We start from the raw sequence: 24,966 nt of genomic DNA, 5'->3' as shown, positions 1-24,966 counted from the left end.
AACACAGAGATGGCATTTTCAAAAGCACATGCATACTGCACGACACGATTTTCTCAACATCTAGAAGTCAGAAGAGCTAACGATATTTATATTCAGCCAAAAGACTGCTTACCAGGTGGGTATAAAAGTTGTTCCCACCACACAGATAAGGAAGTGAGATCCACAGTTAAGAAGAAATCGTTGGGAACCTCATCCTCCACAGACATATTGCTAGTTTCCTACTTGGATACTCCTACTTACCCTACTCTAAGATCACCATGATGAAGATCACCATCTGCCTGCTGTGGAAGACCACACAAAAGATGATTTCCATTAAGAAAAAAGAGCAGGCATACGGTTAGTTTACATGGAATATCTAGAGCACTTCCCACACAGCTTAGCTTATTTTGCAGTAACATCCTCAGGTCACAAGCTTAAGTAGCTTACCCAAGGCTAGGCAGAGTCTGAGGACCTGTCCACATAGGGAGACTCAGGAAATGAATCTGAAATTAAACTTTAAAAAAGAACGAGCTAAGCACCACCCTAAGCTAGCACTTTCATTTAGAATTAGAGCCTTAATTCAGCTTAGCCTAATTCTTTCAGTTCTAAAAATGGGGACATTGACACAAGCCTGCTTCCAGACCTATTTATCTGAATCAGTTGAAGGCATTACTGCCTCCAGCTACTCATCACTGCTTTCCAGATGGAGGTTTCTACCCCACACAGCTATGACAGCAGAGTGATTCATGTGAGTGGTCCTGCTTACAGACAACTATATCAGCTGCAATTTAAAACAGGAGGTTTGCATTAATCTTAGCCTGTTATTAAAAGAGATCAGAGAGCACTCAAAAAAAAAAAAAAAAAAAAAAAAAAAAAAGCACCACTATTCAAAGGGTAACCTGCAGGAACTATAACCCCTCCTTGCCAGGCAGAAGTAGGCATCCAAAGGTTGCAGCTCCTTAAATCTGCACAGATGTTTACACAATGAACATCTGCCTACAACCTTGTTGGAGAGTGTAAGTAAGTGAGACAATTGCCCAGGATGCACACCTGACCACCCAAGGTAAAACCATACATCAGTGAGCCAAGGGTGAGAGACTCACAGGCTAGGGCCCCGGCGAAAGATGAGGCTGAATTCATCGACAAGACATAGACTATAAGCTTGATGAGATCTCAATATTCAATTACTGCTACATGGCTGTGCTTTAAAGTATGAAGGTGCTTTTGGCCTCTGTGACCTTAATTATGGAGACTTATTTACCCCATGTTGTTTTATGGCTGGTAATAGATTGTAACATGCCAGTCACCTCACAGGTAAAATTGCTTCCTAGACAGTCTGAAAGAAGGGAAATAAGATGTTACGGGAGTTCTATGAGTCTCTGACAGCTTTTAAGGTAAACAAAGAGAGGGAGAGAGAAGAGAAAACATCCTTTATATTCCTATTTCCTTGCTCTACCTTCCCACACCTGGGGTACAGCAAAGCCAAATCCCCCTAGACAAGGTCTTGGCAACCTTATTTTCAATCTGTCTCACATGTCTCCTGAGGAAAATTGAGGAGAGAAATGGAGGGAGAAAGAGAGGGCGGAAGGTTGCTATATGCTGGGGTTATTTATTTTTTGCACTGTAGAATGGAAACAAACCAAATGATTTAAATTTAGCATTCTTTTCTGAACTCAGGCCACTCATTACTATCCAGCAGTCTCTGACAGAGGAAGCAATGGATGTTCAGAGAGAGTACCCTACGTCTGCAAAAATGGAGAAATGACTTAACACATCCAATTATGTAATAACTATTTACATCTAATATTTAAACCCTAAGTACCTCCTTTTTATGATTTTTTTTTTTTTTACTCTCCAATCCGTGTATCTTAGTCACATTAAATAACCTAAAAATGCAGGACCCCAAAGACAAAGAAAGCAATGCTGCAGCTAAACATTCATCTCACAGTGGCACCAAGGTTATAAATTCTGTGTCCTGTTTTCTACACTCCGGCCGGAGATTATCTCATACAGGTGACATGCAGAAATAAGCCTGGATGAAAAGGGATAGGAAAGTAAGTTAAAGGAGGAAAAGCATCCTTCTGCTTCCCCCCCCCTCCCCACCAAGTCACACACATACCAATACGTTCTGCAGAGAAGAGCCTTCTTGACCAAAAAAAAAAAAAAATTAGCTTTGAAAAGGGGAGAATTATTAGGGGAAAGCACAACTCATAATGGGAATGGATAGAAGACTTAGCTATATCACTGCTTTGCCTCAGTATATTATGAATGGAACATGAGGGGTATGTATTAAAAGAAAAACATATTTGATCTTTTTTTTTTTTTTTTTATATATATATAATCCCTAGAAATAATTGGTTCATATAAAGGGAACATACATATTTCTGGTTCTGTTCAGTACAGTAGGAAACAAAAGCCCATTCCTCTGCTTCCTAACGTCAAAGGGAACTATAGTGTTTTTAAAATAGAAAAAGCCATTAGGTACAGGAAAAGGCAAGAGCTTCATATCAAGCTGCAAACAGGAATGCTTAAGCACAAGGCATTCAGGCGATGGAAATGCATTCAGAGCGTTTAGCGCACAGGATTAATCGAATTATAATTTAATCATCTGATCAAACACTAATTAGCATAATCACTTGAGGGGAAAAGCTGCTAGAGGAACAGATGAAGAAACACCTTGGGCACCCAGCACATTTTAATGACGCAAGATCATGCACAGATTTTTATTTTTTTCCATAATGAAACACAACAGAGATGGAGGTTCACAGTGCTGAAAAAGCAGTTTAAATACTCTGGTCCTGTACCACACACAGTTCTCCAGCATGGGAGATGTTGAAGCTGAGTCTACAAATTATATCTTATTCAGATACAAGGAATAGCTCTAAAACCCCAGAAACAATCCACTACCCTACTTTGCCAGATGAAGACTTGAGCATGAGCACACACTTTAGCCCACAGTGTTTCCATTATAATCATTCCTTGCTGTCTCCCCCAAGAGTCTCCCACATGAATGTTTAACTATAGATCACTTAGACGACCTTCAGGGATATAGCAAAGTATTAGCATCCTTTTACAAACTGCATTTAAAGTAATTAGTCTAAATCAGCACTACTGGGTTTTTCGGCTTAGAGCTGAAGGTGAGAATTGAAAGGAAGACATATTAAGAGAGTTATTCTGCCTAACATTGTCTAGATTTCCTGGTAAAATCACATCACTTTTCTAAAACAGAAACCTGGGTAGATGAGAAAATCATCCCAATGCATACCCAAACAATCAAACAACACTTGTGTCTGGAGAGTGGGCAGGAAAAGATATGTATGGACAGAAGGAAGCCTGGAAGATTGTGTGGGAAGGTGGAAGGGGAGAAGCAGAATGCTGGGTGGAGAGGATCATAGGAATCATCTTTTGTTTATGTAAAAAAAAAAAAAAAAAGTAATTTATTCTTAAAAATAACTATCTTTTCAAATTGATTATTATTCTGGACACTAAAAATATTTAAGTGATGAACTGCACCATTCATAGATAAGATTGGACTTGGAAAAAAGTTTCCTACAATATTATATAAGAAATCAAAATGATGAGCTGCTTACCTACATTTTAAAGATGCCAGATCATATAGGCTCAACGGTGAGCTAATTTAAATTGATTATATCCCTCTTACAGAGCTATACTAATAATCCTTTAGCCTTCTAAGAATGACTGCACATTAATAAAATAAGGTAACCAATTACCACATAAGGCCAGTATGCCCTAGGTTTTCTGCATACTGGGCACTATATGCAATTGGTGCAAGCAGCCTGGAGACTCTCAAGAGCATAATGTGCAGCTTTCCACTGCAGCTGACATTTCCAAAAAGCAGCCCAGCAGCAAAGAGCTGTGTCAACAGTATATCACTTTAAGGCACTGTCACACTTTTAATAAGAAACGTGACTGATAGATGAATTAATAAAAGGATATAAATTAGTTTCTCACTAGCATTAAGGTAGAACCACCATCCTGCAAACTTTCCCTGATCAAAGAGGGAGGTCATATACCAGCACATATGGAGTCCATTTAATTAAAAAGCAAAAGTAAGTTTATTAAGAAGTAAGATATTTTAAAATCACATAACTTTAAGTTGTTTTTACTATCTAGCTTGTTTCATTCTAAGCCCTGTCTTCAAAGACAGGAGATTCCACATCACTTCACACACACAAAAAAAGCAGTACAGTGAAGTGATGGGGGAGCGACATAGAGCTGGTAATGCTACTTAAGACTGCACCATGGTCAGAAATAATATGGAACACAAGAAAACCACCACCATTCATTTTGGGGACATGGTTTAGAGGTGGATTTGCAGTGTTTGGTGGATGGCTGAACTTGATCTTAAAGGTCTTTTCCAACCTAAACAATTCTATGATCTCCCTAAATCTCTCTTTTCTTACTGCCCTCTAAGAGTGCAACAGGCCTGAGCCAAACGATAGCATCCCCTGATGGTATCAGTAGTATAGCTCCCTGTTTCATCCACTTTCTGATGTCATGAGACCACCAACATTGTGCCATGTCCTAATTCTTTCATTTTTTATGAGCTAGCTATTTAATACATACTCCTTATTTTAAACAGAACTTTCTGAGCACAAGGCCCAATTCACTGGTCTTTGGAAATGCCAGAGCTAAGGTACTCAGCCAGCCATAATCCCCTCCTCTAATGAATGTCCACACTAGGGACCAAGATTGGTAGAGATGATGTAAGGTACAAGAGTAACTGCATTTGCATTATATAGTGGTCAAGCTTTTTTTTTTTTTTCCTTTGAACACAGCTGAGACAAAAACACATTTTACTGATCAAAAATAATCTCAAAACTTCTCAAAATTAAGGAGCAGTCAGACCGCTATTATGGAGCTGAGGAAAATATATATTTTTAAACTCATTAACTCCCTTTTGTAATCACCAAAAAAAAAAAAATCAGCATTCTTCTCTTCTATAGAAACATATTCTGAGATGTGGTAGGAATATTATAATTGTTTTTATCCACTAGGGACTAACTTTTGAACATAATAAATATGCACTGAACTGCTATAGCTACAGTTTCTTCAGATGGGTATTTCTTTTCCTCTGCATCACCTTTACACTCGCCTTTAGACCTTCAGACAAAAGCCTTTACCTCTGTCATCACACAGAGCTTGCAGGACCCAACACCCAGGGAGGGCCTGAGGAGCAGGGCCGGGTGTTCGGGCGCATGCTCCAAGCAGCCCCCCTTGCACCAAACCTGCCAGTTGTGGCTCCCAAAAGCAGAACAACAAATCACAGCTGCCAGTGTGTTTCTGTGAAAGCCTGACAGCTCAGCCTCTTTTTCTGAGGATTAATTATCTCCCTTCTGCCCAATAAAGGAGTTCAGTTTCTTTGTCCTTTGCTCAGACAGGGGACTCACACATCCTACCTTACAGCCGCACTGACATTCACAGGTCTGCTTTCTGTCCTTGATCCCCCTTCACTCGCACAAATACATTTGTTGTTTCAGTGGACAAACTTCTAGGGACAAGAAATACTTTTGCTACCCAAATAAATACAAACAACTGTAAGAATAAGGCGGAGATAAAAGTGCTTAAGGCCTCAAATTAAGCCTGTATCACAGTTGAAACAACATGAGCAGACATAAATGACAGAAAAGGCTGAATACAGGTAGGTAAAGGATAAAAACAGGAGTTTGACCTCTCCCTTCACAAAGCGCAGAGGACCCACGTGGAATATCAGCTTGCTCCCTGGTACAGACCAGCAGCAATGTGGATATAGGAAACAGCAATGGGGAGTCCCAAAGCCACAGCTTGTTGGGTTCCCTACTCATGGTTCCTGTTAGTTCCTGTTAGCAAAGGAGCTGGTTCAGCCTTGCCTTCCCCACTGCAAACTGTGAAGCACAAAGACTTCAGAGCCTCCTGCCATAATGTATATGCGCTCAGACTTGGCCTCTGGACACCATCCTCCTGCTGCCCCACAGGGCTTCAGGCTCTTTGCCTTGCCTCTTCTCATCATACAACTTGCAATGCTGTCTAGATCTCTACACAGTTTGAAGCTCTCCCTTCTCCCTCCCTCACCTTATCCACCTTATCCAACTGTTCATATCCCCTCCCTTCCCTTCTCCCCCCAAGCATCAATTTATGTACTTTTTAACACACACAAAAAGCCAAGAACAAAAAGCGCCATCCTCATCTGATATCACAACCAAACAGGGCAAGCATCTCCCATCACTTGTTGAGCCTTACTCTCTGTGCTTTCCATTCACCCTTGTAATGATAAAAAGCTGCTTTCTAGAACCCCCTATGCAATAAGGTTGAAAAAAAAAAAGAAAAAAAAAAAACACCACACACACACACATTGCCAAGATGAAAGAGAAACCTTTGAGTCGTACAACAGACCTAGGAAGAAAGGAAAGGTACAAAAGGAAGCTTCCCAAATATGTACAGCTGAAAGCATGAACTAGTATGAAGCAGATCATTACTCTAGACTACCAGGATTCGCTTTATTATGCCAATAAGCTCTACAGACATACTGAGGCAACAGAGACTTCAGTGAGAATCTCCTAAATTAACTACCTATCATGACATAGTGAGGCCTAGCTTCATGTCTTTCAACTGCAGTTGCAACACAAACTACGGTCCACCTCTCTTCCCTGGAATACATGAACACCAGTATATTTTGATACTACCCACAGCAAACTACTTAATGGGAAGAGAAGTGTAGAGCCAGCTGGAGATGTAGGACGTTCTGGAGAGTGAACCACACTAGGCTTTCCTGTTTAAATTGAGTGCCACCTCAGTCTGGTCTGCTTGAATGACACTTTTTTCACTAAGCTCCTCCTCAAGGGACATCAGAATCAGCTTTTCTTAACAAAAAGGATTTTGTCAAGGACTGCCCCTATCCTTAGATCAAGGCAGAAGTGGTCTAACAGCATGTCATGCACTCACCTCTTCATTTTCAAGAGACTGACTTTATGCATTCAAGGTGTGATTCCCAGGTCAGGGCCAAAATCCCAAGTAACAGCCTCAGAGAAAATCCCAGGGAATTCCTTTATGCTTTCAGTTTTAGAATATAATACAGCTTATAAAAATAATAAATAAGGATTTCTGATGGACAAAGCAATCATGCAAGCAAAAAACAGAGCTTTAATTTTATGCATCTCATTCCTGTGGTCTGGAAAAAAATCAAATGATCAACCAGCATTTCAGTGCATTCAAATCCTACCATGCAATTCATCCAGTCCAGCACACATGGCAGCAACAGCACCTGGGTTCCTCCAAGGCTGTACATTTCAATACCCCACCTAGTCTTCTCTGTCAGGTTAAACAAAATCTGTGTGTCAAAAGACTTACATTTGGTATTTTAACTTCATATTATTAAACCTCCAGGAGACTGAACTACATGTTATAATGGAGATGCCTCTAAAGAACAGAGCTGAAAATACACAAGCAGTTTTAAACCCTTTCTTTCATGACAACTTTCAGCAAATTCTTTAATTCTGTAGCACCAATAAAGTGGGACAGCGAAGGGCTGCCATTCAAAAATGATGGAGACAAACACCCTTAATGTGCAGGTTTAGCATAAGCCACTTCTTGGCAAAACAACATGTAAAGATTTCATGCCAACAGATATTTATATGGACAGAGCAGCACTATGATCTTATCTACAGAATCACTGCGAGTAGATTACATAGATAAATGACTATTTGAAGCCACAGTGCAACGTAATTATATTCCAGTTGCATTGAAAGATTCTTGGTCCTTTCAGGAATCATGCTTCTGATATTCTTAAGATATTGGAGGGCTCCTCAAAACTTTCTTCAAAAATTACTTTAGATGACAGGAGGTTACCAAGGATACATTTTAGCCTAATACAAACAGAAATCTAAAGCCATAAATCTTCTGCATGGGATTACCATGTGATTAATTAGAAGAAAATAGCATCAGTACACTTGGACAGCAGAACAAGTGCCAGATATTCCATACACAGTAGCTTTTAAGCAATTACAAACTATGTATAAATATAGATATTGATATCAGAAGGAACTATATTCCCAGCACACGAGATTTAGAGATACACAAGCAGAACAGTTGTCTTCAGCTCTACAGCGGCCTGCATGTTAAGGCTTTGAATATTAATCAGTCCAACGGTTTCTCAGGTGGTGCAAATCCATTTCCTTGCATGTGTCCTTGTGCATCTGCCACACTGACATGCACCCGTGGGCTATTTTCAGATCAGTTCTCAGGCCATGCTGTGGCCCATGCCCCTGTGCTTGTGTAGGCTCTGTCCTTCTGGAAGCTTCAGCAGAGGCACATCAGCAATGCAGCTTGGGTCGCCGGGCTGCTCCCTCCCTCAGTTACCAGGGAGCTCCAGGGAGGCTGGAGGTGACTCTCTTTCTTCGAGTCTTTGCATTTAAAAATGTCTTTCTATAAATAGGATTGCCGGTTCACTCTTAAACCTTACTCCCTGCTTTCTAAGTAAAAATAGCTTAAACAGGGATGCTGGGAAGACTTGTTAATCTCTGTCACCCTCTCTGTCCATCCATTTGCCTTTCTTTCTTTCATCTGGGTGCATCATAATATCTGTTGCCCACTTCACTATGATAAATGCCCATTGATGAACCTCTTTCTGATGAGTAATCCAATACTCTAACAAAAAAAATACTTGAGATAATAAAAATGTGAATGGTGATATAAAAAGAAAAGCAATGATAATTGAAGCCCACAGTACATGAGGAATCTGTGGCTTGTTCTTAAAGAGGTTCTCTTCAGTGCTCCAAAACATTGTGCTGTGATAGGCTCTTATAAAATCTCTCTCATTTTATGAGATTTCATTTTTGAAAATATCAGTTGTTTGATGAAGTGCATTTAAAAGAAAGACAAAGATTGAGAAGATGGAGTTTCTTTTGTATAATAAAGTTGTTTGAAATTTTAATTTCATTGATTTCAAAACAGGTTAAAAGAAAGGAAGTGCTGTTTAAAATGGATTGTGAAATATCTCAAGCTATATTGTGAAACAAGTGTTTTAATGGCATACACCTACACATTCACCTTGAAATAATTGAGTATTCTGATCTACAGACCTGTATTGCTTAAACTGATTTTTTTTTTTACTACTTTTAGTTTCAGCAACTCAAAAGAAATAATTTCCAAAAAAAAAAAAAAAAAAATCAAATAATTGTACCTTAGCATAATTAAGTTGAATGTAACATGTTTTTTCTTCCTTCTCCAGTTCTTAAAGTGAAAGCTGGAATTAGTGCATTCCCCAATGGAAATCTGAAAGATCTCTAGACTGACAGACCAAGACATAGCATGTTTCAATTAAAATCAAAGTCTAAATGAGTAGTACATTTGAAGAGGCCTTCATTTGACACGTTAACTAGAGTAAACTTTAAGGGAAAAGAGTGCTATCCATATGTTTTACTCCTCAGTTCATTACCCGCAATCTCCCTCCACCCCCCCTACCCCCCCCAAGACGTTCAGTTTCATATCTTTTTCTTGTTATCTTTTCAATGTTTATTGAATAGGTAAAGGAGATTATTTTCACTCTCCAATCACCACTGCCCCTGAGAAAATGACATATTCATGAGGACACTTATCCAGGCAGAGAGACAAAAAGTTGAGGTCCATCCTGAGCACAGCTGGTGCTGTAATCAGAGCCTTGCACAGCTCATGTGCTACAGGAACTTTACAGATGAGCTGCTCATTAAAACCCACAAGATTTTCCCAAATAATCTAATTTAATGGTATATTACATGACAAAATTTACTCAAAAACAAACAAAATTGAAACCAACTCAAAGCTTCTCTGGATGCAGCATCATTGAGGAGACGCCCCTGAAATCAGCAAGAAAACCAGCACATAGCTGCAAGCTACTTCGCAGGGTTTATGGTTTTGTTTTTATCATTTGCAGAAATCAACCTAACTTTAAACTGTTCCCAAAACGACCTTCATTGTCACACACATCTGTTATTCAGCCCTTGTGGAAAGAAAATGCAGTGTCCACTAGTCAAAAAGTTTAGTGACCACTTATTTAAAGAAAAAAAAAAAAGAAAAAAAAAAAAAAGACAAAACGCCTCCTTTGGGTACCGTGCATTTTCACTGCGTGTCAGAAATGCCGCCAGACTCGTGTGGTTTGCTGCCCACTAGTGTCGTGTGGCACCAGCTCAGCCGTGCCGGCAGCATCCTGCATCAAGCCACGCTAGGGCCTGGGGTCATCCCTCCTGAGCACAGCCCAGGGTGAAGGCTTTCTTTTGAAATGGGATTAGAGATCTCCAGTGTGCTTGGACTTCTTAGCTATTACAGATTTCTCTATTAGACATCGGGTAATGAATTAATAGCTATTTGTAGCTGATGGGTAACACAAGATCAGAAACACCATCAGCTGTGTTGTGCTTTCCACAAACATACAGTCACCTCAATGCTTCCTGCACATGCAGTGACACTTCTAAGGAAAAGATTTGGTTATGCAGTTCCACATAAGCTATACACATACTACAATGTTTCTACAAAGATTTTAGAGATGATTTCTCTTCCTTAAATGTTTCGTGCCTAGCACAGTCACCATTTTCTTTGGAGTGCATCACTGGCACCACCAGCACTATCGATGCTGCTCCTCCTCCAGCCTAACCCCTGCTCTCAGCTCAGTGTGCTGCTCTTCTCAGTATTCTAGTGCACTACTAAAACCCATAGTTGTAGACACAGGGAGAGGGAAAGAGATGTGTGTGTACTCTAGACTTGCAGGTTCAAATGGGAAGTCATTTTAATGGGAATTTATTTTTAGTGTCAACTGTACTGCATCGTGTGTCTCCTGATGCTCCGTTCATTTCAGCAGAACTCTGGACACCAGGCACATAAGAAATGCAGCCAGAAAGCAGACTGCAAATTGGTTCAGCATACCTATACCACAGATTAAATGCTATTGGATGATATTAATTTCTGAAAAGAGCACCCTTAATTCTGAACTAACTTTATCACACAAAATTATAACCAGGATTTTGAAGGAGGGTGTTCTCTTTTCATGGTCTCCCCTCCCTGCTATCAGCAAAATACCCCCTTACTGGTTATGACCAGGCTATAACGGACTTTCTTCATCAGCACCGTTGAATGTACATGTTTGCTTATGGAATACTTCAGTATAGTAACATAGAAGGCAGTACAGGTACAGTAATCTTGAAGATAATTTCAAGTATTGCTCAGGATTGTAACTGAGCATGACTCAGGTTTTCACAGTGGTGAATGCAGCTGCATAGCTCCCACTGATGTCTGTACAGTCCCGTGCACTTATTAAGGTTGAAATGCATTTACTAGGGCTGCAGTACGTTTGTGGTTAACAGTACCTGTTACCTGTATTTTTAAGAAACTCTCAGCATGGAGAGTTTAAAGCCTTTATAAATCAAAGAACTTTAACAGGGTATTTGGGAAGGTTTTGTTTCAGGTTTCAGAAATACTAATTGGATGTAACAGCATGTCAGTATTTTATTGTCCCCAGAAGGAAGCTGTTTTACAAACACAAAGCCTACCCAGTGGCACCACTCATATCTAATTTGACAAAATGTATTTGTGTTGAGTGACTGCAGGGAAATATGGGGGCCAATCTTGCTATTGTTATTCTGATAATTTCCATTATCTTCAGTAGAAATTTAGCCCGAGACAACAACTACAGGGTTAAAAAATGAATTAACACTTTATGGGTTCAAGCTACCTATTCCTCCCTTCCCCCCAAAAAAGAAAAAAAAAACACACAATGTCACAGATTATAAACATGAACAATCTTACACATTTTAAGGTTAAAATTAGAATGAGATGTAACACAGTTGAAAACCACTCATACATGTACTTGTTTTTGAAGTTAATTCAGTATGGTTCCATAAGGAGTTAAATAAGAAGCTAAATAAGCTTCGGTAGCTTCAGCATCTCCCCCCTCCTCAAAGATATAGTCATAGAAGAACACTACCTCTCACACAATGGAATTAGATATAGTTATAGATAGAATAATGAAAACAAATGTATATGTGACATTTCTATTTATATATGCAGTCATTTCCTTCAAAGAGATACATATCTGATATGACAGTGCATTAAAACCTGAAGTCCTTTAAAAATATTATTCTCTGACTCTTGGCTCTGATACAATAGTCAGAAATAAAACTGAACAACTTGGGTTTTATTATTAGTACTACTGAATATGAAGATAGGTGTCAGTTCCAAAATTTTCCTTTAAAAAGGTTCAAAATGCATACCTATATAGACATCAGGTATGATGTCAGAAATAAAAACACTTAAGTTTGCAAAGAATCATTGAACCATCCATTAAGTGTTTCTACAATGCTTTTATCTTACAATACCAGCATACATAAAATATTTTATTTTAGTAACCTGGAGGCACAAGTGCATAAACATCACTGCATGACAGTATAGAATCTATGCAGATGCATGTACCACTTACATTTTACACTATTAAAAACAAAAACATTTGGAATCCAATTTCCTGTTTGACTGTGGTCCAAAAACACATGGATACTGAAAGTGAAATTACTACTTACTTCATAGATAAAGGAGTAAATTAAAGCAATTTCTATATTATTTCAACCTCGTAAAGTAAAATTATTCGGTTCCTTCAAAATCCTTTGGGGGAGAAGGGAACTACCTAACTTGGAGCATATGATATATATATATATATAATCAGTACAGCAGACGAAAGTATATATGTTCTTTTTAAAAAACATAAGATTTCTGTATAGAAAGAGTGTTCCTTTCTGTGCAAATCTAGGATTAACTGAACGGCACTGGTAAAAAAAATAGATATACTTTCAGACTGATTCTGTCTCATTGATAGCGAGTATCTCCTTCCAAGAGATCTGCCTGAATAGAACAGAGAAAGGCACAGTGCTGCCTGACACAAATAAATAAATAAATAAGCAAGCAACCTCTTAATGTTAAAACTTGTTGCAGTTGTCTTACTGCTAGACAAAATGAAAAAATGTAAAGTTTAAGGTTTGAAGATTTTCAGTCATTTTGCATTCTGCAGTACTTGGAACATGAAAAAATCTCAAGATAGCCCTAAACACATGCTTAAGATTCACCTCCTGATTTATGACCTATCCAGCTAGTTGCACTGGACTGGCCATGCCTGTCAATGCATTTTCTCATCCAGTGTATACTTAAGCAGATGTGAAGACACCCTCATCCAGCATTCATCCCTCACCCTCTGGTAGAGGTTCAATTATTTGTATCTTCCAGGAAAGCCTTACGCTCTGCCCTCTGCTTCTCTCCCATTCATTCAATGCAAGAATCATTTTCCCACTCTACCTGCTTTGCCTATATTGGAAATTGTGTGTTTAATCTTTCTGTTTTAACTGTCAGGGTGTAATGTATTACAGGCAATGCTATGTTCTCAAATCCGAGAAGCAGGTGATGTAGTGGAATAGCTAGAATCACACACTACAGCAGAATTTGTTTTCCATCCTTAAAACCGCACTGATAACACACATCTTAATAAAAGTTATGCAGTTTAAACATGTTTTATGTGACTCTTTTCAATCACATATACCAAGTGCTCCTAAATACCCCCATCCACTACTTAAAATAATAATATTCGAGAAGCTACAAAAAAAAAAAAAAAGGTCAGAGAGTTTGCAGAATGAAGAGAAAATAAAACAGAATAGGTTTATCCTCATTACATCTCCACTCTAATTTCTCCTTCCTAACTTTATAATCGACTGTCTCGAACATTTTCAGATGATGTAATGCTTATCCGTGCATATTTTTACATAAGTGACTGAGGGGGGGATAAAAAAGCAAACTACCGGGGAGCAGGTAGATTTTTAGTGAAATAACGGAGAGGAAATAATCTGAAAGTATTTGAAAAAAAATACTAAGGAAAGGAAAAAAAATAAGAAAAGAAGAAAAAATGAAATTGTTAGGTGAAAGCGCGGGGCGATTAAGAAGCAAAGGTAAAAGCAGGAAAGGTCTCAGCGCGAAAGCTGGGGATGAAAGCCCTTCAGACAGCCTCCGCGCACTCAGCCGGCACTTAGCAAAAATTCCGCACTCGGGCGGTTCGGGAGGCGAGGGAAAGCGCCTCCATCCCCAGCCCTGCCAGCCCCGTCTTCCCCCGCCCGGCGGGGACCGGCGGCTCCCGGGGCGCCTTCGCCCTTCTCCCGGCGGCCGCGTCCGGCACAAAGGGCGCCGCGGCGACCCTCGCCCCTCTCCCGGCAAGCCGAGGGGACCCCCCCGCGCCGCGCTCACCGTGCGAGATGCTGTGGAGCAAGGCGACGGCCAACATCCACATGCCCCCGCCGCTGCCCCTCGCCCGCCGCGCCCACGGCCGGGCCGGAGCCGCCAGGCAGCGCGCACCGGGTCCGGCCGCCTGGGCCGGGGGCTGCTGGCAGCCTGCGGGGCCGCCGGTCCGCGCAGCGAGCGCTCAGCCCCGCCTGCAGCCCCGCGGCTCCGCCGACGCTCGCCTGCCGGCTCTCGGGCGGGGGAAGAGGCGGCCGGCGGCGGGGGCGGGCGGCGGGGGCGCGGCGCCCAGGTGCGTCCTCGGCGCGGGGAGACGCCCGCGGGGCCGCGCCGGCAGGGCCACAGGTGAGGAGCGGGGCCTCCGGCGCCGGCACCCGAGCATCCCCGGCCCAGGCGGCCGGCCCGCAGCCCGCAGCCCCCAGCGCCGAGACCCCAGCCCCGGCCAGCCGGCTCCTCACGCAGCGCCCGGCGGCCCGGCGGCAGGCGGGCACATCTCCTCTCCTCGCCTCTCCCCTCCTCTCCTCTTTTCTCCCCTCCTCTCTCCTCCACTCCCCTTCTCTCCTCTCCTCTCCCCTCGCCTGTCGGATCGCGCCGGTCCCGCTGCTCGGCCCCCTGCCTCCCGCAGTCTTAAAGCAGCACCGAGTCTCCGCGGTGGAAAAAAAAAAACCCAAGACCAATAGAAGGACGCAGAGGAATAGCCTGCCTTTCAATAGTTGGCTGAACTGCGGCCGTTTGGCATCAGCTGAGTTGTATATGACTAATGTGTTGACAAGTCGTGGGGGGGGACCGGAGGAGGGGGCCCTGCTGGAAGGTCACAGCCCAGGCAGGCGAGCACGTCCAAGAACTGACTAGGAGTCTTTGCACAGCTGAAAGAGGGGGAAGAAACTTCTGCCTTTCCCAGTACTTCCACAGCCCCAGATATAGCTTGGCCTTTCATGTGGTTCTTTTTTTTCCTGTGGTAACAAATTCACTCCCCCCCCCCCCCCCAATAAAGAAAGAATAAATTACAGTCTCTGTAACTAAAAGCGATTTCTGCATCTTTTCTTTCTTTCATAATGTGAAGGTTGGTCTAAAAAGGAAAAAAAAGAAGTGAAAAAATATTAAAGGAAGACAGCTAAAAAAAAAAATCAATACTGTGAAATACATAACAGCATTAGGGATGCTCTGAGTTTAAGCTATAAAATGAAAAGCAAACACAATAAAGCTATACAGACTCTCAACCTGCAAAATCCCCATGTGGTACCAAGCAGGATCACTTCACATTTGGGGGTCTTCATACGACATCATTAATTTAAAAAAAAAAAAAAAGAGTTGTATAAAGGCAGAGATGGCCTCAGCCTTGTTTCACCACAATGAAACGCAAGAAAGGATGACCCCTCTCTAAAAACAGTGGGATGAACATAAACAAAAAACTCAGCAAGACAGCCAGACAGGAAGGAGAATCTGTCTGGAGATGTTTCTAGAGACATAAAGAACTGACCAAAATGCACTTGCAAAGCCTTGTATAAAGCCTTGCACTCTAATTCTTGAGAAAACCAAAGTCATAACTGAAACACAGTGAATTCCATCACGGACATGCCCTGCATCACATTTCGGCTGGGATATCAGCCAGAAGACACCAAAGTCCTGAAGTGAAAGTAGGAGAGATGAAACTAACACTGGGCAAGGACAAGTTGCTCATGGTTGCCCTTAAGGCTACAATGTATCCAGACAAGTCACTTGGTGCAAAGAAATATCTGATGCTATTAAAATGAATAAAAGAAATATAAATATCTGCAGGGAAGAAAGAGGAAGTTTGTTTTTACTGGGAGGGAAGTTCTGTTAAAAATGACTATTATTTTATCTTTTTGTTTAGAGGAGAGATAGTGACTAGCAGAAATGCATAATTGTTCATCTGAGAGTATTTTGGAGAAGTTCATGCAGCTCTTTCAGAACTGCTTTATTTTCCATTTTGAAGCCCAATATACTTTGGGCTTAAGAGAAACAATGCTGTACCACACAGAACAAACATACCATCTTTTTAGCTTTCTACCTCCTTTACTCATCTACATAACTCTGGAAGCCCTTGACAAATTTCAGTTTCATGTAAAGAAATCTCAAGCGATTCTCTGTAAGTTTCAGTGCATTTCAAGCAACAACAGCATCAAACTAGAAGAGTCTAATTTGTTCTTCTGTGACTGTTAAAGGCAAGGGACCAACTTTCAATGGATATATAACTTCTTTTTAACCATCAGCCAGCCAGCTACTCGGTATATTCAGACATAGCTCCGAGCTGGGTTTAAGGGAGAGAGGAGAAGACAGGACACACTGGCATGAAAGCAGGGTTCACTGGCTCTGCTGCTCAGGGAATAACTTGACTGAAACCAAAATTAAACAATCTGTCAAAGTGGAGAAACAAGACTATATGATAACTTGTACATTTCAGAGTACAAGAAATTGGTCAGAATGCTATCTTTCAAGTCTGAAAAATCAAGCATGACCAGGCTTCAATAGCAAACAAGGCTACTTAAGGTCATCAACCAAGGAGAATCCTGTTTTGTGGTTTTCCATTTGATTAAAGCCAACAAAAGTGTTCTAGATCAGGTGGATAGAAACTATAGAATTCTCCCTAAAACAAACTCAAGCATTTTCCAGCAAGAGAGCTCAATTTGAAATTGCACATAATTTCAAATTATGTGATAAAGTGATTATGTGATAATTACGCATCTTTTCTGGAAAATAATAATAATAAATCCCGTACAACTATTCCTGTAGCTGTGATTAATGATCTGAAAGCTTACACTGGTCTTAAATTAAGTTCTTAAACAGGGTTTAGATCTTGTACTGGTTGACTGTAACAAGCTGATCATCCTTACTCTGTAGCTTTCTGCAGCTACCACGCAGACTCTGAGTAAGACCTCTTGAAATGGCAACAGCATACACCAGTTGACAATCATCCTAAGTGTAGCTCAAAAAATGAACAGTCCAGATTACAATATACTGCAGAAAACACAAGCAAAAAAATCCTGTATTAGGACCTCAACAAAACCCCAAAACATTTGAGCCATCCAATTCAATGGAGCATTGAGAACATCAGCATACTTTCTGACAGTCCTGGATGTACACATTCAAGATATGCTGTGTCCTGAGCCACCAACATAAAGTACAAAGAGAAATACCACTAGCACAATCAGACTGACAATGATCAGCCCAGCCTTCTACCTTTCAGTTCAGTAAACCTGGAAAGGGCTAAATGGCAAGATATGTAAATGCAACGTGTGTACATCATGCTCCCATTTTGTGAGAAGACACAAGAAATGACCCCTGTGGTCCAAAAAGTGAAGAGAAAGCATGGTGTCAGAGATAGTTCTCAACAGCCAGAAGACCTGGGGGGAGGGGCTAGTGGATAAAATTGAGCATAGGTGAAACAAGAATCTAGATGACTGATCAGTCCAGTTTCTGGAAGAAAAGATACCTAGGCTCACTCCTCCCTCAGTTTCTAAGTCATTCTGGGTCTCTTTAATAAAGAGCCCTTTCCCTGACTGTAGTCTTCTTGAGTATGTTCTTTCAGCACAGTTAATAGAAACAAAAATGTCAGTCACCTAGTTTGTAGACTAGATGAAGATAATTGATGGGGGTTATCATCCAAGTAAACCAACTATAGCTATAAATTTAGTTACAATTTTCATTTTAGTAAGATCTGGTTTTACTTCTACTGAGGGAGTTGTAGTCCCAGTTAGCTTAAAAACAAGACAAACAAACAAATAAACCAAAAAAAAAAAAAAAAAGCAGAAGCATATCACCCCAAGAGAGCACCAGTAAAGAAACAAAGCCCGGATCATTTCAGTAATTATATTTTTCCCCTTCTAATAAAAACACGTAAAGAGGAGTCATGTAAAGAACTTGTGAATATCTGGATAAAGTAAATACTAATCCAAAGTTTTCAGATCCGAGACTTCTTTCTAAATAAAATCTATTTTAAAGCTGAATATAACACATTTGAACAAGTCTTCACCAAATTTTGTGGAAGTCCAGAACTTTATCACTGTAGCCATAATGAAGCAAGATGCATGAAGGGGCCAATGGTTAAGAATAGAAGAGAAGCAGAAGTGGGAAAGCTTTTCAGTAGTTTCTATTGGTCTAGAAATGGAAGAATCAAAAGCCTCATGAAAACAGGTTTTCCTCACAAGACTTCATGCCCGATTTGATACTGGGAAGATTCAGATAAATGTTGAATGCTTGTCAAAACCAATCGCTAAACCTTCTGATATTCACTGGCTACTAAGCTTAATGCTTGTATCTATAAGCTCACAGTCAGCCATTTTTATCAGAACAAGCTGCAAAAATTAAATATTTTCCATGAGACTTAAGAATTTAAAAGCAATTTCAAGTTCTGTTGGTCCTATTATGAAGATACTAGTTGAAATGCTGTTCATTAGTCTGAATACTGGGAATACTCAAGATGGACAAAGAAATCTAAACAGTTGCATATAATTATTTTTAAGAGCATCTATACTACTGACATCTATCTTGTTCACCTCCCAGAATAAGGCAATAAGTACAATTTGCTTCCTAAGCTTTGTGAGAAGCCATTAACTATTCTAAATTGATAATGTGCAAAAATATTGTTATCTGGCAAAAAAAAAAAAAAAGCACTTTCTCACCTGATCTGTCTTTACAATATGCATACAATCAACCAGTCTTGATATGCAGCAGCTTGCAAAACAGCGTAGATGACTTATTAGACTGTTTCTGCCTACCAAGCTTAAAACAGAAAATTAATATTTTTTCCCTTCCCTCTTTACTGCTGCAGCTCTCGTTCCATAAACATCTGGAAGACAAAAACAAGACAGCCTATTTTCTGAGGTGGTTCTGTGAGCACAGAATCAGTGAGAAGAGAATTTCAAGAATTCAAGAATTTTCAACACCAAGAATTTCATCTTGGTGTTTGGTCAGATGACTGAATACCTAAGTAGATTCTCAAATAACTATTATTTTCCAATGTGTTCAAGAACTTAGAGTGTGATTCCTTTCTCTTCTCTGCCCAGGTGAATGTTACTTATACACACATAAACGCAATGAATTAACTATGTTTTTCTTACACTCATCAACCAAACTGAAACTGGCCAGTATGTCCAAACATTGTCAACTTCTCCTTCCCTATGATAGAGGCTTTTCTTAGAAAAACATGGTAGAGTAAGGCATGGAAAAATCCAATCCAGTCTGTGGGTAGAATTTTAGAATTATGTGACTGATGTTTTCTTGAGGAAAATACCAGATTTTCCTCTTTAAAACAAGATCATCAAAATATAGGGCTATTATTATCATTTGCACGTGTGCCTGAAGACTTCTTTTGCATTACACCTTGCAAACAAACAAAAAGGTAAGATTCTTGCCTACTTACAGGATTAGCAGTCAACTACAAGAAAAATATTCTCTTTCAGAAGGAAAAGGCCAGGAAAAATAGTATATTATTTTCATATCTTCATACAGACAAGTTTGTTCCTAGGATAGAAAAGGTGGGGGGGGGAGGGAGAGGAGGAGGAGGGATTATGGGCACATAATCCCTCCCAGATAAAAGCTGGGACACAGCATATAAGATAACAGAAGACAATTGGGTGAAAAACTGGGCTTGCAGAAGGGCATAAAGGTTTCTCTTGGTACTAATTGGTTCTCATAAGGGAAAGTAGTATAACACGACATACAAGCATTGTGGCACTGCAGCTATCCATTTAAAAGTCTCCAAATACAGATGAACTAAACCCTTTGTGTGTTTGATGTATGTATAAAGACAAGACATTAAAGACCACAGCACAAAATGATTTTAATACCAAGATACGATGGAGTGAACTACATATACCGAAATCATAGGCATAGCTATGCCATACAGTATATATCATAATATTGTAGCATGAAATGGCAGAGTCAAGAGTGCTATTTCACCTTCAAATCTGGTTTTTGATTATTTGGATAAGAGTCTGAGTCTTTTTTTTTTCTTTCTTTTTTTTTTTTTTTTTTTTAAAGTGTCATAGGACTACTCTGGGTTTGAATATGGGCATGTATGTATACAGAGCTGCCTCTTATTAAAAAAGAATGGGGGGGAAGGAAATACAAAGAAGTATTGCAGCTTCTACAAGGCTTTTTTTTTTTTAAAGAATAAATTAGTTTGTTTCAGAGCTCTGCAGATTTATTTTTTTTTAATAATTCTTACAGTGCAATTCATTAAGCACTGTAATTATATGAGAAGAAGGTTGCACCTGGTCCTGAGCCAAATACTGCTTTCTCTCTGTTACCTGCCCAGGATGCCAGTGGCTTGCACAGAATGGCAACCACATAAACAAAAGAAGAATTGAATTATTGGGAGCCAATACCCCCCCTGGCCACAGTCAGTATGCAGAAGGAAACAGGAAGAGCAGAGCTCGCCATGCCTCAGAAAATGCAGTGTCCTCTGGCCTCTCATCTTCCTCCTTGTGCAGCTCCTACCTGTTTTAGAGTGCTGACGAAGAGGCAATATCTCTGCCTGCAGACTGCTGGGAGCACATGCGGTCATGCCTCTTCCCAACCCCAGTGCAGCCGTGAGGGCTGAGGGGGGGAGAAGAAATGCAGAGCAGCTGTGGAGCAAGGAGGCAGGGTTGCCAAGCAACAGCCTACCGGGGAGGGTGTTAAAATGAGGAAAGGAAACAGATATAAATTGCATTTGCTCGTGTGGGGCAACGGTAGCCCTTCCATCTGCTCTTCTTCCTGCTTCCATTGAGTTATTGGTGTGCATTTCACGGGAGGAGTTGGCCAGAAGTGTTTCTTGCGTCATGAGCTCCAGTCTGCTCCTTGAGAAGGTTGCTTCAGGGACAGCCTGTGATGAATGCTTTCTTCGCCAACTTGTTGTCATGGATAACATCGCAAGAACAAAAGTAGACTGTCATAGGTTCTCCAGATGGTCTGCCCCAAGAGTCAGGAGCACGAGCTTAAACCAAACTTTCCCCATTCACATATCTGCACTGGGAATGTTTATTCTGGTATCTCAGAATTTGTCTTAGAGAGAGACATGAATGATGTATGGGTGATTTTTTTTCCCCCTTCATGCCATATAGACTTTCCCTGTGACAAGCAGAGCTCAGCCTCTGAAGATCTTTCTGCTTCTTATTTCCATAAAATATTCTTGTTCCCACTTTGTAACAAAGACTGTTCTGTGAGATCATAAACATTTGACAGCAAGGCATTGGAGGAGGTCTTCACAAACAACTAGGTGGAAAGTATTTTGGTGAGGAGGGACAAAATTGGAGAGGGGATAGAAAATAAAAACATAAAACCCCCTGACAGTTCACCAAAACAGACTACATATAGTGGAGAGACTTTCACAGAGGCTGACCTTATGGATCCCAAGTTTTTCCTCAACACAGATGACCTACTGCTGAGCCAGCTGTTCAGAGTTGGTCACATTACAGTTCTCACCAATACTGGAAAGGGGCTCCAGGTGCAAAGCATCTGCCTCTGCCCTGCTGCAACTTGTTGTTTGCAGGTGTGGTCATCAGAACTAATTGGGAACCTCTGCTTTTGTTAACTTTTTGGAGTCTTTCACATCTTATACACATTATCACAGACCACCAGGAGACTATGTGCTTACACACCACTTTAGAAAATGCACTGTGGAGTCAAAATTATTCATAATAACCTAACGTTGTTTGCTTTTACAGATAAAAGAAAAATCTATAGAGGTAACAGCATTTGTATTTACCTTCGAATACTGAATACAAGTTTCACTAATGTAAAATATTTCCAGATAAGCAGAAGATGCGTACTTTCTTCATATCGTTCACATTAAGAAGTAATCCATAGAAACACAAAAATATAGAGCAAACTTCTCTTGTCCATGCTCTCGCTTTCTGCCAGAGATCTTGGTCCCTGTTAGCAGTCAAAAGGGAGAAACATGCACGTTTAAGGTTATTTCTCTCTACTTAGTGTGGTTAACCAAAGTAGAACACAAATTGCACACCTGAAATTCTTGTTTCTCTCTTTTCATTGACTATACAAAGAAGCTAAAACAACTCACACCATTAACACCTTAAATTAAGGCAAGTTTACCACTGACCATAGCAGCAAAGCATTGCCACATTTTGAAGCAACTATAAGTCCATGGGCAGGATCTGAAGGAGGCTAATGGAGATCTTATATAAGAATTTCCTTCCAAAAAGACAAGAGCAGAAAAATACTAGTCTGAGAGTCTGGCTAACAAGTGGAAATTGATATACTGGTTGGAGCTGGGAAGTGACTCCAAGTACTTCATGGGAGATATTTGGTAGGGTGCTGCTATGAAGGACATCAGCAACAGAGGAAAGCAACATTTGATAGATGCAATGGTGTACCTTGTCTACTGAAGGGTTTCACAGTAAAATAAACATCTGGGTAAATAAGAGCGACAGCAGTATTCTGGACTGGTGTCAGAGAAGAAAAGAAACACCATTATCACATCATCACTGGCAACACCACATCTGGAGTACTGTGTACTAGAGCTAGGCTCCCTGTCTAAGAAAGACATGAATGTAGCAGAGGGTCTAGTGAGGGGTTACAAAGTTAGTTAAGGGATTGAAAAAACAAGAAAGTCCACTAATGGTGGTTTAACAGTGGAACAGGTTGCCCAGAGAAGCTGTGAAGTCTTCATCCTTGGAGACAATGAAAGCCTGACAGGACCTATTCCTGTGCAACCTGCCATAGTACTTACCTCTGCTTTGGGCAGGGGGGATGGACAATATTTATCAGAGTCCCTCTCAGATTCTGTAGCAAAACAGCTGGCTTTGTTCTCCACAGAGAAGCTGATTCAGGTCCACCTCACATTGGTGCTGTGGTAGTTTTGCTCAGCTTTCCTTGGGTGGTTTTATTTTGATTAAGTACATCCACCTGTCAGTGGTCTCTTCACCACCACTACTTATTTTTAGATAATAGTGGCTTGTTTAGAAATCCTACATTTACTAACAGTTACCACAGTTGTTGTTTTTTTCTTTAAGTGTTTATAAAGTGACTGCTACTAAGTAATCACTGTAAATATCATTTTTACAGGATACAAAAGGGAAAAGGAAAATGAGTATGCCCACCTTGCCTGGAAAAGACTGCAATTTGGAGGAGTGGGAAGTAGCTAAAATGCCTTTTCTCCCACTGCTCTGGAACACTTTTTCCAAAACTACCAAAAAATAAAAAATAAAAGATCCCCACCTAGCATCCTCGGATACAGGAACAGCACACAGGACACAGTCATATGGTGGGGAGGACTCATTTGTTTGACAGAAGACATAGAGCAGTGATGTTAGCCTCTACATCTCCTGTTCTGCAAAGCAAATAAGGACGTCCATTTTTTTACATGATTGTTTATACATGGTTATCACATTCTCACCACTTCATCTCTTTCTTTAAGATATTATTTTCTCTCTTCCCACCTAAATTCCTCTCACACAGAATACTTTCCTGCTTCTGTTGTATAAACCTGGATCCTGTCTGTTTCTAATAACTCTTTCTGTGAAATGATAGGACTAGAACACGATGGGCTTTAAGCATTTTTTAGCTCAATGTTAATCTAGAAGTCTTAAAAAGGTACACCTGTCTTGTATAACATCTCCTGCCTTTCTTACACAGCAACGTTGAGAGAATTACTTGTTATTATTTTGGCCTACATACCTTTGCCTGAAAGCTTAGACTGGGGGAGGGAAAAAAAAAAAAAAAAAAAAAGTTATACTCAGTTGGCTAAAAGTCAATAAACAGATTAAAAAGATTTCCTACCAAAATAGCATTATTAAAAAAAAAAAAAAAAAAAAAAAAAAAAAAAAAAACTTAACAGAAGAAAATACTAGATGCTGAGGAAGGAAAATAATCCTAAGAGGCAAGGTATACATCAATACTCCATATAATAAGTATTTGATTTCACTCAAATGAATATTGTATTGTTTTCCTGGTCTGCGAGTCACCACCTAGTTATGTTGCCAAGCTATTTCAAGGCTGATTTATTAAATTCACTAACTTTTATGGTTATATGTAAGTTAAGGGTTGATCAAAGAGTTAATGGATGTACCATCTCCTTTTCCAAAATCAAGGAATTCAGTACACTTGAAACATCCTGCTGTATAAGCTAAAAATTTCAACTATTGTTTCCTTGACTAGTTAATTCAAATTACAGTAAGAAAATAAATTTCTGAATATAAGAAAACTGCAGCAATATGAACTTCTCTTTCCATATGAGGTTCAGGCTTTTTGTCTGTTGAGAACTCAGAAAGAATTAGCATGTTAACATTTGTCATTAATTTTAAATTCACATGCTGAGATCTTCATCAGGTATCTTCAGCACTGTAAGTACAGGCTTTCATTTCTGAACTCAGATCATAAACCTCTGCACTCAGTATGGTTTCCAGAAGTGATCAGCAGCTGTTTCAGGTCATGACTGATGGTCATTGGCAAAGCTTTGTGGGAAAATGGCAAAATACATGTGTATACATCCAGCTGAAGGATTACAAACCTTTCACATAAGAGAGGAATGGCTTCACCCAAACAAGCTTTACAAGACACTGGGGATATAGTATTCGTCTTTAATAGTTAATGTTAAGAGAGGACTTCTCAGGGAGCGGATGCTTCTAAATCATGTAACAGATATTTCCTCTGTGACTCGGATATTTACCCTAATCATTTCTTTTACCAAGTATACTTCTGTAAAGGCAGCAGATATTTTTAAAAACCCATTTCTAAATCTGGTGTGTCAACGATGTATTTATATAAGGATTTCGAGGAAACTGTTAGATG

At 40.1% G+C, this 24,966-nt stretch overlaps 1 protein-coding gene across 1 annotated transcript in view; it reads right to left on the bottom strand.

Moving 5' to 3' along the window:
- DSCAM (DS cell adhesion molecule) overlaps positions 1-14,263 on the bottom strand; it is a gene marked incomplete at both ends in the record, with an annotated part of 475,592 nt that extends 461,329 nt beyond the window's left edge. Inside the window, one exon of the mRNA XM_084306215.1 lies at positions 14,221-14,263. Within this exon, the coding sequence (XP_084162341.1) occupies positions 14,221-14,263 (43 nt within the window). The remainder of the gene's footprint in view (positions 1-14,220) is intronic.
- Between the last annotated feature and the right edge of the window lie 10,703 nt (positions 14,264-24,966).

Source organism: Netta rufina, assembly GCF_964035555.1.
Source record: "Netta rufina genome assembly, chromosome: 1".
In the NCBI taxonomy this organism is placed as follows: domain Eukaryota; kingdom Metazoa; phylum Chordata; class Aves; order Anseriformes; family Anatidae; genus Netta; species Netta rufina.
The sequence above is the reverse complement of the archived record's forward strand: the minus strand, read 5'-3'. Positions and strand labels throughout refer to the sequence as shown.